Genomic DNA, 15,067 nt, shown 5'->3' on the forward strand with positions numbered 1-15,067 from the left:
TAGTGTGAGAGCTGACCTGCAGGGGGGGCAAGAGACAACAGAGAGAAACAAAGGACGACACTGAGGACCAGAACAGAGGGATGGATGAGCTGATGGATGACGGGTGGATGATGGGTGGATGAGCTGATGGATGACGGGTGGATGAGCTGATGGATGACGGGTGGATGATGGGTGGATGAGCTGATGGATGATGGGTGGATGACGGGTGGATGAGCTGATGGATGACGGGTGGATGAGCTGATGGATGACGGGTGGATGAGCTGATGGATGATGGGTGGATGACGGGTGGATGAGCTGATGGATAGAACCATAAAAGAAAAGGGGAAGAGAACAGAATTAAAGCAGTGTGATGAAAGAGAGGACAGGAAGTGGCGGAGAGCAAAAAGGAGGAAGAAGGATAAGATGGGAGGGTAGAAAGAAGAAGAGAAAGAAAAGAAAAAGTTAAAATAAAAATGTTCTCACTTTGTTCAACCGTTCATTTTAAGTTTTTACATTTTGTTTATTTTTCATGTGTTTTAGTTTTGTTTGGAGAGGAGATTACAGTAAAGTTAGCAAACTTTATATGTTGATCAGTTTGTGTCTCAGTCTTATTAGAGGCAGAATTTAATTTTCAATTTTGTTTTTTATGCTTTATGTGGTTTATACTGCAGATGTGTGCAGTACTGCAGTACTTCATAAGATCTTGTACTCTGCTGTTGTACTGCTGTGCGACAGTTTGCTGTAATGTAACTTGTCATCTGTCACAGAATTCTGACTTTCTCGTGTAAAAACCTTCGCTCTGCCATCTGAGGCAGAAGAGCAGGACGATGAAGAAAAGAAAGGGAAGAGGACACGAGGAGGACACGAGGAGGACACGAGGAGGCCAGGAAGCAACAAAGAAAGAACAGAGGAAAGAATACAGAAGTATGGCTGACACGAAGCAGCTTCTTGTTGTGTTTGCTGTGTGTGTGTGTGTGTTGCAGTGGTTACAGGATCATGACAACAGTGTGAGTGAAGCTGCAACTTTTCTGCTGAGACTGAAGATTGTTTGTCTCTTAAACACACGGCAGCTTCCTACACACACACTCACTCACACACACACTCACACACACACATTTTCAGAAGAAGACCCTCGTGTGGACTGTCAGCAGCTGAGGGAAAAGCAACAGCGAATCAAAGCGGTCTAAAAAACCATGTGACTTCTGTTCTCCAATCAGTCTTCATCTCTTCATACTGACTTCATCCTCAAGAAAGAAATAAAATATTACGCTTGTGCCTGAACCATTGTAGCTTTATCTTTTGATATGTGCTGATGTTTTTTGGAAACTTCACTCTTCAGGCACTTTGGACTCATTAATTCACCTGCTGGGAGGCCACGCCCCCACCTGCACCACCTGCTGCCCCTCCAACTGTCATGACATTAGATTACGACTACGAGTCTCACTTACAGTTAGTTTGCTAAAATTTTGACTTTCCAAACCTTCTTCTCAAACCTTTTCGACTTCCTCTCGACTTTATTGTCAAAACCAAGAACTTTATCTTGAAATATTTGGACTTTTTGTTACTCGTTGCAAAGTTAAAGTCCTGCCTCCTGCAGGACGAGCGCGATCAGGCTTTCGGAGGTGTGATCACACTCCTCGCTCAGTGTTTTAAAAGTGAGCCACAAAGCTGCTCTTAACTGTCCTGAGTTCAGCCTCAGTGAGTCACTTTTCACCAGCATCACCAGCATCACCAGCATCAACAGCATCGACGCTCCGAAGGTAAAACTCTCTCGTTTTTAACCTGTCAGTCCAAATGATTGAAGCCACAGGATCTTTTTTATCGCCACGTTTTATTCAATGACTGAACTCTAAGAAAACCTCTTCTGGTTGATTGAATAGAAAATATTCAAGGTGAAAGAAACATTCAGGCTCAGGTGACATGTTCACATGTTTTGTTTGATTTAAAGTCAGTTTAAAGACAGTTTGTTGGTTTGAGCATGAAGCTGAAGAAAAGTTCATAACAAAAGATTTAAGAAACTGCAAAAACTGGCAATTAAAACTAAATCTGAATTGAAAAGTTGTTCTTTTGTAATGTAACAATGTTGCTGTTAGCTGTAAAACAAAACAAAAAAGTTTCTACTTTGTCATCGTCGGTTTGGCAGCTGTGAGCTTCCGTACATGAACAAACTGCATGAAAACATGAAAACAGGCTCTGGCTCTTCTTCATCTCTTTCAGTTCTACAATGCACTCCTCATCCTCACCCTCATCCTCATCCTCCTGCTCCTCCCCTCTCCTCCTCCTGCTCCTCCTCCTCCCTCCGTCTCTGGGTTGTCAGACCAGCTCCTTCACCGAGTGCAATCAGGTTCCGTTCGTACCGGGTCACAATCTGGTTGGTGAAGGTTTTGATGTGTTAAAGATGAAGACCAGCGGAGCCAGCGTGGTCGACGTCAAGAACTACATGGTGGGAGGAGTCAAGGGGAACTGCACTGTGTGCCACAACCACCTCCTCAACCAGGTCAGGGTCAGGGTCAGGGTCTGGGCATCACGGCAGTCTGGGACACAATGACCTGTTTACACGGGCACAAAATGTCCTGAAGTGTCCTAAAGATGACGTGCCATCAGTTTATTGACTCTTGGCTGAAATCAGGATCTCACTGTTAACCAAACTGCTTTTGTTGACCAAACCAAAGAACAGATGGGACTTAAACCCTGGAGTCCGGTGTGGCGGTCCCAGACTTTACACTCAGACCAGAACCCTGCCACTCCAGTACGGCTTAGAGACGTAGGCTTACATTTAGTCAAAGAAACGGAAGGTAGAAAAGAATCATGAAAATGTACACAAGTTCAACAAATTCAATCTGATGATGATTCACAAGCTGCACCGATACTGAAATACTGAAAACAGTATTTAAATATGTAAAGAAGAGCGTAAATGTAGTACAGGTGCAGTATAGCAACTTCCAAGGACGAAACGGCATAAAATTGAAGTACTCAGGTAGGTACAAGTACCTTTGAATTGTACTTAAGTTCAGTACTTGAGTAATGTTCTTACTGTGTCACCATATCAACAAATATGTGAACGACTCATCAGAAAAATGTTGACTTGAAGACTGAGCAGCTCTCTGAGACAGAAGACACAGCCGAGCGTAAGGCTAATGTTAGCTTCCTGAGCACACCTGAGTGCAGTGAAGAAATAAAGTTAGCAAGTCTTCATCCAAAATGACAACCATCAAGTAGCGAGACGGGAACCGACGTTTCACTCCCTCGCGTTAGCTGCTCCTGAAACATGTGGTTTGTCACGTTCTGCTGTCTGCTCACTGCTGCATCACTGATGCTGAAGATGAACTGTTTCCTGTTCAAACAGACCCAGAAGCTCCCCGTGTCCGTGGTGGACTGGAGGATCAAGGTGGGTGGAAAAACTTCACTTTGACCCACTAAATAAAAAAATCATCAGTCGGAATTAATAAAAGGAAGATTCATGTAAAACTGCTTTTGACAGAGTTAATAAAAGTACCGCTACCACAATTAAGAAATACTCTATTACAAGTGAGGGTTCTGCATCTAAAATCCTACTAAAGTAAAAGGACAGCAGTATTGTCAGCTTCTTGTAGTAAAAGTACAGCAGTATCAGTTGACCTCTAATAGTTGTTGGTTTTTAGTGAAATATTGGATCATTTGCTGAAGTAAACATTTCTGTATGCGTAGTTGTTGTACACAGTTGTGTACTTGTGAAGCTTTTTAGCGTAAATGAAATGTGACACAGCGTTACCCAGAATCCTCTCTGGCCTCAGGTGCATTGCCGCCGCAGCCTGAGCAGTAAGATCTTTGAGTCCAGCCAGTCCGTCATGAAAGAGAAGAGTTCCTCTCTGGGATCCAGCTGGAAGGTAGGAGGGTTTTAAAGCCTGACTGGATTGAGGTCTTATCCACACCTGTACAGGTATTTCTTAAAACGCAGCCTTTTCTGTGGGTTCTGACCGTTCACACACACACGTAAACTGACCTAAACTGGGCTGTTGCAGGAAAGCAGCGCAGTGTGGTAGTGTTTTTACAGCCAAGAACGCAACAGTGCTCAATTCTGACCACAAGCTAATAAATACTAAAACTGACGCATGCTAAATCAAACAACACTGTAAAAACTACAAGCTAAAGCTAACCTCCAGCTACTAAAATCAGAAAAACAGTCTAAAATGGCTAACTAATCTACTAATTGCTTTAAATACAGAACTAAACAGAAAACGGACACTGAAATGTCGATACTAACAGCACAATGAAACAAGTCAGTGACAACATTCAATCAACGTAATCCATTCAAACTGCTCCTGACTCTCCTTGGTCGGGAAAATGGGGGCAGGATGAGGTTGAGTATGTGGGTGGGGACGGGGTGTGTGTGGGGTGGTTGGTGACGTAGGCTGCCTCCAAATACGTCACCTGTCTCCAGCTCAGCCACTCACAAAATTTAATTGCAATAGCAGCTTTCAACCCGTAGAGGGCAGTCGCTATGCATATTTATAACACAAAACTGAAAATTCAAATACTTTGCATTAAAATGTCAAGATTTGTACCTGAATCGATCAGTAACACAACTTAATATCTACTTACATTTATTTTTAGCGGAAAAAAGTGGTTTAGTAGTTTAGTTACTCTTTAAAAGTTTGCTTGTATTTGTTATTTGGTGCTTTGATTAGCCTCTTGTTTGAGTGCTTTGATTTTGCACTTTATTTAGCATTAATTAGCATCAAATATCCTTGCATTTTTTCTTGCAACTAATCAACAAAGAGTATCAACTCACTTCCTGTGTACACTGGCATGCACACACCCAATGTACATGTTTGTGGATGTGTTAGAATGAATAGCGATTACTTTAAACTTATTTGAGTGTATGTGGTGAGCAGGCTTAAGAACCGGCTCCACCGGTGATCCCAAAATAACTTCATGTCTGGAGTGGAAACATTTTGCCCACACCAAAACTAAGGTTTTAAATCCAGTATCTTGACTGCTATGTGACTGAATCAGAGTGTTGACGTCACAGATGGGTTCTGTTTGAACTGTTCCTGTCGTGATCCGACTCAGATAGGCCTCGGTATTCCTGGACTCGGAGGGTTAGCAGTTGGAGGATCTCACTCCGTCTCATCACAGTTTGCAGAGAGTCACAGCAGGAAAGACAAGTTCTCCTTCACCACCCACGACTTGCAGTGCAAATACTACACGTGAGTACTGACATTTGATTGTTTTGCTCTAAAGGAATTAAGTTAGACTTTCTGTCCTCACTCTTCATTTCTGTGGGGCATATGGGATTTTCAAGCTCCGATTTGTGCTTGATAGTTACACAAGACCCCAGGTCAGCATTATTGGTGTGACAGCAATTTAGTGGGAAAATAGCAGAAGAAAAATGTGAATTTGTCAAAACGCTTCTTTACCTGCAGATTCCGCCTTCACTCCCGTCCTGCACTGAGTAAAGAGTTTGAGGTTTCCCTGAAGAACCTTCCCTCCACCTACCACCACAAGAACACCTCAGCTTTCAAACAGTTCATCTCCGTCTACGGCACCCACTTCATCCGCAGAGTTCACCTCGGGGGTCAGGTTCACTCCATCACGGCTATCCGGACCTGCGAGGCCGCCATGAGCACGATGTCCATCCATTCCGTTAGCAACTGCCTGTCCGTCGAGGCTAACGCCAACATCAAAGGCATCAGTGTCAGCGCTGCCTCAAACTTCTGCCGCAACAAGAGCAAGAATCTAAAAAGTGGAGCAACTTTCAGCCAGGCCTTCTCCGACCGCATAACCGAGGTTTGGGGAGGAAATGGGGATGTGGGGGACATCCTGTTCGCCCCCAACAATGCCGCAGGGTACAACAAGTGGCTTAGGTCTCTGAAAAGGGTCCCAGGTGTGGTATCCTACCAGGTCAGCCCCCTGCACTTACTGGTGAGGAAAAAAACTAAGGGCAAATTAAGTTTAGAAGTTTATTGTTTGCAGTAATTTGTCCTTACCATGACTTGTTTGATCTTGTTGCTGTGCAGATAATCTAAATGAGAAATACATTGTTGGACTGAGATTAGTGCGCCACAGGCTTGGAAAAGGTGCAGCTGTTGTCTACTTGCTGACTGGTTGTCCTGAAAAGAAATCTGTCCACAGTCTTTGTCCTAAATAAAGGTTTGCCTGCTGTTCTGTAGGTGACAGACAACCCCATTCTGAAGTCGAGCCTACGCCACGCCATCAGCGACTACCTCCGCAAAAACGCCAAATCGCTCAAGTGCCCGTCCAGCTGCAAGATCGGCAACCAGAACAACAACTGTGCCTGTCACTGCAAAGGACATCGCATGGTGAACTCCGACTGCTGCCCTGCCGAGTATGGTGTGGCCCGGATGAACGTTACGGTGGTTCGAGCCGAAGGGCTGTGGGGAGACTATTTCAGCAAGACGGACGGGTACGTTAAGGTTTACTATGGTAAGCAAATTGCCACAACCCCTGTGATCTGGAACAACGACTTCCCCTCCTGGAACTACCTCATTCGCTTTGAGACTGTCAACCTGCGGCACAGAAAGTGAGTGAATATAGTGCATATTAATTTGACTTTATCTCAAATAAAATGTCTATGGCCGAAATGAGACTACATTTTAGACTGATAATGGTAATATAAATAAACTAAACTGGCTTACCTTTGGTCCAAGCCAGGCTAGCTGTTTCCTCCTGTTAGCAGTTGTAATGCTAAGCTGAGCTAACCAGCTGCTGGCTGGAGCTCCATATTTACCATGCAGATCTTAAGACCTATCAGTCTGAACACCAACACAGACTCTCAGCAAGAAACAGAATCACAATTGCCAAATTCATTTCTTTAAGACACAAATCCTTCAAGTTGGAGCTGATTGGTCACCAACTGGTCATACCTGACGACCATACCTCTACATGCATTTCCTTCGCAGACCAATCTCATTTGAGGTTTGGGACCGGGACAACAGATGGGACGACGATCTGCTGGGACGTGTGAAGCTCATCCCCACAGTGGGCCACAACGTCAACGGGAAGTATAGGCTGAATCATGGCTCGCTGTTTGTCCAGACATCTGTAGTGTGTGCTCCCAGCCTGCAGGGGTCACTGTGTGAGCAGTACGCCGCCACGCCGAGCTACAAGAGCGTGATGGGATACGTGAAGGAGGACCAGCAGGAGCACTGAGGTTCAGAGCGTCCGGTCCTGGAGCTGAGAAGTAAAGAACGTTAAGCTGCTCTCCTTTCAGATGCTTGTTGTTATTAAAGTGTTTTATCATCTGTTGTAAACTGTGGCATCCACCAATAAAGCATGTTGACAGAGTGTGTCAGTGAAAGAGATTTAATCATAACGCCAGTCAGCCCAGCTGTTAGCACTTCGGATTCTGATAAAGTCATAATTTTGGATGTTTTACATTCATTTAGCAGTAATTTACGGATCAACTGTGTATCAAAAAGAAGGTGAGAAATGCAACTTTAGTTCTGTCAGCCACAAGCGTGTTGATCTCCATTCAGCCTGAGGCTATGAAAGTAGTTCACAGAAGATGTGTAATCCAACCAAACATCTGCTGTCACAGTGAATCAAAGGTTCACACTCTTCATTTAGGAGGAAAAAAAGGGGAAAGACCACCGACTGCAGACCGCAGTCCAGCAGATCTGATGAAAAGGTCCTGGTCCAGGAGCACAGCAGATACTGGACTCCTTCAGGCTGAGGACAAAAAACTTAATGAGAAAATAAAAATGTTCCTGAAGCAGCAATGATGCTAGCAGTAATACTCGCACTAATAGTAATAATACTACTGCTACTGCAGCTGATGTGTGCATGTTGTTCAACTTGTTGTCAGCAGTCCTGACCCTGTGTTTCAACAGCCAAAAAACACACTGCTGACTGTGTGGCAACCACACACACACACACACACACCACAGTTGTCAGTTATTCACTGCTGACGCAGAAAAATGTTTTCTGATGCAGCACATCCGAAGTACAGTGTGAGACGTTAAAGTAAAACTACAGTTTAAATGTGTAAACGTGGGTTTGTGTGTGCAGTATGTGTATGTTTGCAGTAAACGTATTTTGATAAAGATTGTACTTTGAGGTTGTTGTTGAAGTTGTTTTGTCTGATGTTGGAACTGCACATTATCTACATAAAACGAATCAGCGCCCCCTGCAGGCGAGAAAAGAGAGCTGCAGCTTTTTCTTCTCTCATGCGTAAACACATTTCATTTGTCACGTTACAGAGCAGCAGTTATCATCACTGAATAATCCGATAATCTGGTAGATTTACAATTTATTTGAATATTTTTTGGCTTTATTTTATCGCTTTTATTTTGTATTTATCTCTTTTGTGGCTCATTAAGAAAATAAAACAGCAACAACACAAACTGCGCAGTGTTTGCTGTTAACTGACACGTGAAAATGATTTTTCTTTTAAAGATAAAAATCTGTTGTTCTTGTGAGGTGAAGGATGTTGATGAGTTATTTAGCGATGAAAGGAAACATTCATTTCTTTGTCAGATGGTGTGTTTTAAAGGAGGCTTGATGTCAGCTGTGTAAGGGCCTTGAGCCTGTTCTCTCACTGCGTTCTGATTGGCCGGAGCGGCTCTGACTCATGGATCAGCTCCGAGTCTTGTACTGACCTCCGGCCGTCGGCTGATTTACGTGTTGATTCCTGTGACGTGTCGATACTGAAGCAGGAGGAAGCTGCGAGCCGGAGCATCTGGGGACGAGGAGGAGGAGGAGGCTCTGGTCAGGAGGTACGGGAGCCTGAGATGGACAGTTTACATAGAGGAGAAAAGGCAAGGAGGGGAGCAGTGTTAGTGTTAAAATCAGCTCAGATTATAGAAAACAACAGAATATATTAGAGGAATATTGTGGGCGACACACAGATTTATACGATGATGTCACCAGGTGAGCGTGGCCCCAGGTGAGCCCCAGCGCGGACACTCACGAGGGTGAGCTTAGCACCACCTGCAGACAGGTGACCGTCCTGCCCACTAAATACCTGAGAGCCCCACAGTGGCTGCAGTTAAGATCCAGCTCAGTGATTGGTGGGCTGTTTCTCTGTAAGGACCAGGTCAGGTCAGATCTGCTCTGTGTGTCAGGAGATTTAGATCATCAAGTTAAGCTGCTGTGTGTAAACATGCACACACCTGCTGTTTCTGTTGCAGGTAAAGTCATTAATATCTTCCTCAGTAATGATGTCTTATTTCATCCATGTGCATCCTGTCCACAGTTAATCACAATGATCAGTTTTATAATTCTCAGATTAACTGCAGTAAGTGCAGACGTAGCATCACTGAAGGTTAAAGAGTAACTAAACACTTTTTTCTGCTGAAAATCAAATAGATATTTGGTAGGGTTACTGATCGATTCAGGTCCAACTCTTGACATTTTAGTGGAAAGTATTTGAGTTTTCAGTTTTGTGTTATAAATATGCACAGCCCCTGCCCTCTACAGGTTGAAACCTGCTATTACACCTGAATTCTGGCTGAGTGGCTGTGAGTGGCTGAGCTGGAGACAGGTGACGTCCGGGAGGCAGCTTACGTCACCAACCAGCCCATCGCCCAGAGAACTCGTCAAACTGCAGAAGTTCATTTGCCTGACAAAGTTATGCTAACTCCATAAAGCTGCAGTGTTAGTGAGTCAGCGGGTCGAGCATGAGCCAATCACAATCCCTCTGTAACGTTGGCGGCGGAGGCGTTTGTGGCTTCGAAGCAGTCCTCCAGCTGATATTTGATAAATCAGTGATACCGATTGGCTGGGTCCCGTGGGAGCTGACCAATCAGAGCACGCTGAGCACGTCAGGTGGGACTCGGGCTAAACAGGAAGAGCTGCAGAAATGTTTAGCACGGCACGTTTTCTGAACATTAAAGCATCTAAACCTGTTGTTGAACGCTACCCTCCAAAATAAAAGCATCAGCATTCACCTTTAAGACTTTTGCAAAATCAGCTGACTGACACCTGAACGATCAGGTGCAAGGACTTCTGACACCTGCAGCTGATTCAGAGTCAAAGGCAAGAATCACAAAAGTAAATCAGCTTAATCAAATACGCAGAACTGCTTTTACCATGTCAAGAGATTGTGTTGGCACTGTGGGAGTGGCTGTGGAGCTCGGACGAGTGTGACTGGAGGCTCGCTGCTTCGGCTCCCTGCACTGGCAGGAAAAATTTGGGGGGTGTGAATAGCCTTGTTCAGATAGCCCTCGAGCAAGGCACCTAACCCTCTAACTGCTGGCAGCCCCCTCTGCTCCCGTGTGTGCGTTCACTGCATGCAATTTGCTGCGTGTTTCAACCAAGGACGAGTTCAGTGCATGTAAAAATACACTGCCAGTAAAGCTGATTGTTCACTGCGGGAAGTTCATTGTGCCGTTTTGCATCAAACTACAAATGATGTGGAGGTGGTGGGAGAGATGATTTAAAATAGATTTCACAGTGTGGAGGAGGAGACGTGAAGTCTTTAATAAAACAGCCAAAGATTATTGTTAACAGGACTCGCTTTTGTTGAACAGAAATGAACAGAAAGGTTCAGTTTGACTAACTTAGTTTTTTTCATTAAAGCGAATGTTTTATGTATATTATTATTATTATTGAAGCATCAGATAGTTTTTGATCCAGCTGGACTTCATGTGTGAGGAAGGCTGTGCACGGCTGCCGTTTCCTGTGGATCGCAACATGAGGAAATGAAAGATCTTACAAAAACACCTGAATAGAGACATTTGTACCCTCATAATCATTCAGACTGTTCACTTCTAAAGCTGCAAGGACAGACCAGACGAGGTGAATTATTGATGAAACAAGAGCTCCGATTTCCTTCAAGATCAGTTCAAAGACCACCAGGAAAAAAGAAACAGAATCTCTGCTTCCCGTCTGGGAGAGTCAAACGTCTGTCCCACTTCGAGATCGCTTGAACGCCCTGAGCAGAAGGACTTTGAGAAAGACTTGACAAAGGAGTGGAAACAAGAGGCCAGTGAGGATGAAGGTGGGGGGTTTTCCTGTGGGCGTCCAGCCAAGCTGCCACACGCTCACAGCCTCCATCTCCACACTGAGCTCACGCAGGAAGTCAGGGGTGTGTTTTCAGATTAAAAGTCATTTTCACACAAGATCTGCTTGTGAAGGAGGGGTGAGTCCATCCAGAAACTCGTCGCAGGTCTTGGTGGTAGCGGTCTGACCGGATTTCACCCCGCAGTCCTTCTTTGTGGAGCGGAGTGGAAGAGGATCGCACAGTCATGGTTGTCAACATAAACTGTGGGAACTAACTGTGGCTAATGTGTCAACAACTGGCCTCCCATTGATATGCGTATTTTATTATAGCAGCCATGCTGGCCGCTTGCAGCTTTGTTAATGACATATCTCAACAACAACTGGGTGGATTGTGATCAAATGTGGTTCGTGTGTTCATGTTCACTTTTGGATGAACTGACGTAACTCCTGTGACCCTCTGACTTTTCTTCTAGCGCCATCATCAGGTCAACATTTGAATTTGTCTGACACTTCGGTTTAAAAAGCTGCAGAACTGATGACTTTTACATCAGCTTCAACTGAACTCTAATGTTAGCATGCTAACATCCATGGTGAGGACGGTGAACATTAGCCTACCTGAGAACCTCCTTCAGTGGGGGGCAGGCCCTTCCTCCCTGCTGCTGCCCACCACAAACTGAACCTCATTAAGTCATGTGCAATAATCTCCATCTCCCAGCAGCCCAGAACGGACAAATCAAACACTGACTCTGAAGAGGGACTTTCACGTTGTCGGTGGCAAGACGGTGCTCATTTGGTTGTAATCTACAATCCCACCACTAGATGTCTCTCAGTCTGACATACCGGACCTTAAATTAACTACGACTGATGTGTCTTCATGTGGTTGATTGCTTGACTTGCTTGTCAAAGTTTGGTTCAGTCCATTGACCAAATATGAAGATGGAGCTCCCTCAAAGTGAAGCCCAAACATCTGGAAGCCCCTCCCCCTCCGTGTTAGCAGGTGGGACACGAGCCAAACTAAAAACTCAGCAAATTTGAGCAGGTTTACTTCGTTTTCCACTACTCAATTTAAATACTCATATTTTTGTTGTATTGTTCGAGAGTTTCGGATATCTGTGAATGAGTTTTATTTTATATCTTGTTTTTTACTGTCCATATATCATATATTTCATTGTCCATGTTTTGACATATAAGGACAGATTGAACAGACTGTCCACCCCCCCAAAATCCTCATTCACCTGAAACCAAACACACCTCCCTGCTGCAGAGAGAGAGGGGGAGAGGAGGGGGAGGGAACAGGGCGGAGGAGAGGAGAGGAGGGGGAGGGGAGAGGCAGCAGCAGCAGCAGCAGGTAGAGATGGAGGGTGGAGGGAGTTGACGCCTGCGCACTGGATCTCCATCCCCTCCGCATCGCCCCCCCCTCCTCCTCCTCTCTCTTTTTCTGCAGCATCAGTACCACACTCCCTCCCCTCCCCCTTCCTCCCACCCCCCCCCACCCCCCCTCTCTCTCGGTCGGTTTTCCTGCCGGGCTGCTGCTGCTTTGCGCGCTGCGGGGCCACACTGCGACCGCACCGAGGAGGAAGAGGAGAAAGCCGTGGACCGAAAGGGGGCCAGCCTGAGCCAGAGCGGCGGAGAGGCACGATTTAAAAAAAGAAGACAAAGCAGAGGAGGAGGGTTTCAACGCGCCGTCACCGCACGGATAAAAAATACCTCAGAAGAAGAAGCAGCAGAAGGCGGAGACGCGTCACACCGCGCTGTTCCTCCCTCCATCTCTCTGTCTCCGCTTTTTAGGGGAACTGAAGAAGAGGTGAAAGACGAAGAGGAGGACAAATAGGAAAAAAAAATCTTATTGGGGATTCTCGGAGCGCAAAACGACGAACGACGCGGTGCTGGAAGCCTCCCCCCCTCCCCTCCCGGACCAGGGCCGATTCTCCGCTTTCTAGCAGCCAGCTCGGCGCGGCGACACCATGAAGGACCGTACGGCGGAACTGCGAAGTGTAAGCTGAAATTTTCCTCTTTATTTCCATCCATGTTGGCCTTCATGTGTCCCCTTCCCGCCCCCCTCTTCCGCGGCTCCACGGCCTCGCCGCTTCTCCTCCGCTGCGTCCGGATGCGAGCAGAGCGGCGCAGAAAGCCACGTTTGAGCTCATTTGGCGTGTGTGCAGAGGAGGTTTGGAGGCCGGCTGAGCTGCGGCTCGGAGCGCTTCATGCTGTGAATACAGAGTGATGTGAAAGTAGCTGCAGAGTTGTGTGAGGACGGAGCCTGAAATGAAGGCTTTTCTCAGACAGTGAATTGATTTTTCTCTCAGTGTGAGTGGATGTTTGGTTTGTTGTGAGGGGAGCACCGACTGGAGGTCACGGTGACAGCTTGGACGCCTTCATTTTCTGTATTTTAAGCCTTTAATCAGCGATGTTTGAGCGCGGCTCGGCGGGTTTAGACGCAGAGGCCCCGCTCGGCTGTTTCATCGCGCTTTTCTCTCCTCATGCAGCGCTGCATGCATGATGGGAAATCGCGTTTGGTTTAAAAAAAATAATGAAAGAATCCCATCCATGCTAATATGGCCGTGCGTGTCCGTGCATGCGTGCCTGGATGACCTGCTGGAGGAGGAGGAGGAGGAGGAGGAGGAGGAGGAGAGCTGACTCTGAAATGAGCCGCGGACCAAAATGCAGTGATTTTTTTTCCAAGGCTGCATCCTGCAGCCCGCGCGCCTCCTCCCTGATAGAGAGCCGCGTGAATGTGGGAGCATCAGTCCCGATCAGGTCGAGAGAGGATCGATACGCGGCTTGTTGGATGAATCAGGATGCAGAAGGAGCGGAGCGGCCGATTCTGCTCCTTTTGCTCCTTTGCCGCTCCTCCCGCTCCTGTAGGGTGATAGTGGAGTGGGTGGGTGGGTGGGGGGTCCCTCCATTGTACCAATGCCTCACCCAGTTTATGAATATATGGCTCCGCATCGCGTGAGACTGGAGGTTTTAACGCGTGCGGCATGCGGCGCGATGCGGCGCGGAGCGGGTTTGTTCCTGCCGAACAGCTGATGCTGGCGGTTTGGGCGGATTGTGGTGGGATTTTTCTGGGTGGGGGAGGGAGGGGAAGGGAGGGGGCGAGTCACATCAGCTGCTCGAACTCTGCAGCAGCTCCAACACCACCACCCGGGTTCAACCGGGTTCGCGTCAGGCACAGACGAACTGAATCCCGGTCGGTCAGTCGACTGATTTTATTTATTTTTATGAATTGATCTGATTTCTTCAGTTTTGTCTGAGTGTGTTGTAAATATATTCTATTGATCTGATCAATAAATCAGAGGTTGAATGGAGTGTGTGTGTGTGTGTGTGTGTGTGTGTGTGTGTGTGTACACCCCCTTCTTCTGATTCCAGCTGCCCTCCATCTTCTGTCTCCATCCTGCATCTCTCTCTTCCTCCTTCCTTCCTCTTCCTCAGCCATCTTTTCTTCATCTTTACTGCCTCCTATTCATTTCATCTTTTCTTCTGTTCCTTCTTTTCCTCCGTCCATTACTCCATCATCCTTCTTTTCATTTCTCCATCCATCCATCCATCCATGCTGTCTGTCCGTCCCTTCCACTTCATCCCTCCATCACTTGGTTTCCTTCACCTTTTTAAGACCTGAACAGAAACATCAGAAACTTGTCTGAAGTTTGTCCCTGAAACACCCTGAGCGGACAAATGACGGCGTTCACGCGTCATGTGACCTAAACATGTGGAGCGATGAGGAGGCTGTGGCCTTCCTCGCCTGAACACATGAAATGTCTGCTCTCCGTCACGTTTGGCTGGAGACAAAGTCGTCTTGTTCCAGCGTCTTCTTCTGTGGTGGTTTAATAGCTCAGACTGGAGGTTTTGCTCCACCTGCTGTCAGATTCTGAGCTGAATTTGGCTGGAAACTTGATGTGTGTTTCCCTCTGTCATCCATTCTTCTCTTCTGATTCTGCTCATCCTGATGATCCTCTCTTCATGTGCTCCTTCCTTTTCCCTCACTCCCATCCCATCCCTGCGTCTTCCATACTTTCCTTTTTGCGTCCCTCCATCCATCATCTACCATCGCTTCTGTCTTTACTGCCTCCTTTTCTTCCCATATCGGATCTGTCACTTTACAAACCCCACCCCTCCACCCCTCCATCCCGCCATCCCTCCGTCC

The 15,067-nt window shown here is 46.4% G+C and overlaps 2 protein-coding genes and 1 long non-coding RNA gene across 4 annotated transcripts in view; 2 read left to right on the plus strand and 1 right to left on the minus strand.

The window, feature by feature from the left end:
* Positions 1-1,159: 1,159 nt before the first annotated feature.
* Positions 1,160-7,266, plus strand: prf1.3 (perforin 1.3). The gene is made up of 8 exons (XM_046415097.1): positions 1,160-1,739; positions 2,197-2,476; positions 3,326-3,367; positions 3,753-3,845; positions 5,032-5,168; positions 5,385-5,883; positions 6,132-6,502; positions 6,882-7,266. Exons 2-8 carry the CDS (start codon positions 2,204-2,206, stop codon positions 7,129-7,131), a joined length of 1,665 nt encoding a protein of 554 aa, XP_046271053.1. The 5' UTR covers positions 1,160-1,739; positions 2,197-2,203; the 3' UTR covers positions 7,132-7,266.
* LOC124073135 lies at positions 3,236-6,997 on the minus strand. Of its 2 annotated transcripts, none has more exons than XR_006845645.1 (3): positions 6,859-6,997; positions 3,731-3,838; positions 3,236-3,395 (listed from the first exon to the last, which is right to left on the minus strand). It is a non-coding gene; the product is annotated as an uncharacterized LOC124073135 (long non-coding RNA). The 2 variants fall into 2 exon arrangements; XR_006845646.1 differs by lacking the exon at positions 6,859-6,997 and adding an exon at positions 5,379-5,481.
* Positions 7,267-12,421: 5,155 nt separating the features above from the next.
* The window catches only part of stx1b (syntaxin 1B), a 33,385-nt gene continuing 30,739 nt past the window's right edge, over positions 12,422-15,067 (plus strand). The window contains exon 1 of the mRNA XM_046415120.1: positions 12,422-12,917. Within this exon, the coding sequence (XP_046271076.1) occupies positions 12,888-12,917 (30 nt within the window). The 5' untranslated portion in view covers positions 12,422-12,887. The remainder of the gene's footprint in view (positions 12,918-15,067) is intronic.

The sequence above is a fragment of the Scatophagus argus genome, chromosome 16, assembly GCF_020382885.2.
Source record: "Scatophagus argus isolate fScaArg1 chromosome 16, fScaArg1.pri, whole genome shotgun sequence".
In the NCBI taxonomy this organism is placed as follows: domain Eukaryota; kingdom Metazoa; phylum Chordata; class Actinopteri; family Scatophagidae; genus Scatophagus; species Scatophagus argus.

What these genes read in the sequence shown, in the direction of transcription:
- prf1.3 (XM_046415097.1), top strand. Translation starts at nt 2,204, where the DNA reads ATGCACTCCTCATCCTCACCCTCATCCTCATCCTCCTGCTCCTCCCCT. An exon ending in TGGTGGACTGGAGGATCAAG is followed by an intron (nt 3,368 to 3,752) that starts GTGGGTGGAAAA and finishes CTCTGGCCTCAG; the next exon opens with GTGCATTGCCGCCGCAGCCT. An exon ending in CTCTGGGATCCAGCTGGAAG is followed by an intron (nt 3,846 to 5,031) that starts GTAGGAGGGTTT and finishes GATCCGACTCAG; the next exon opens with ATAGGCCTCGGTATTCCTGG.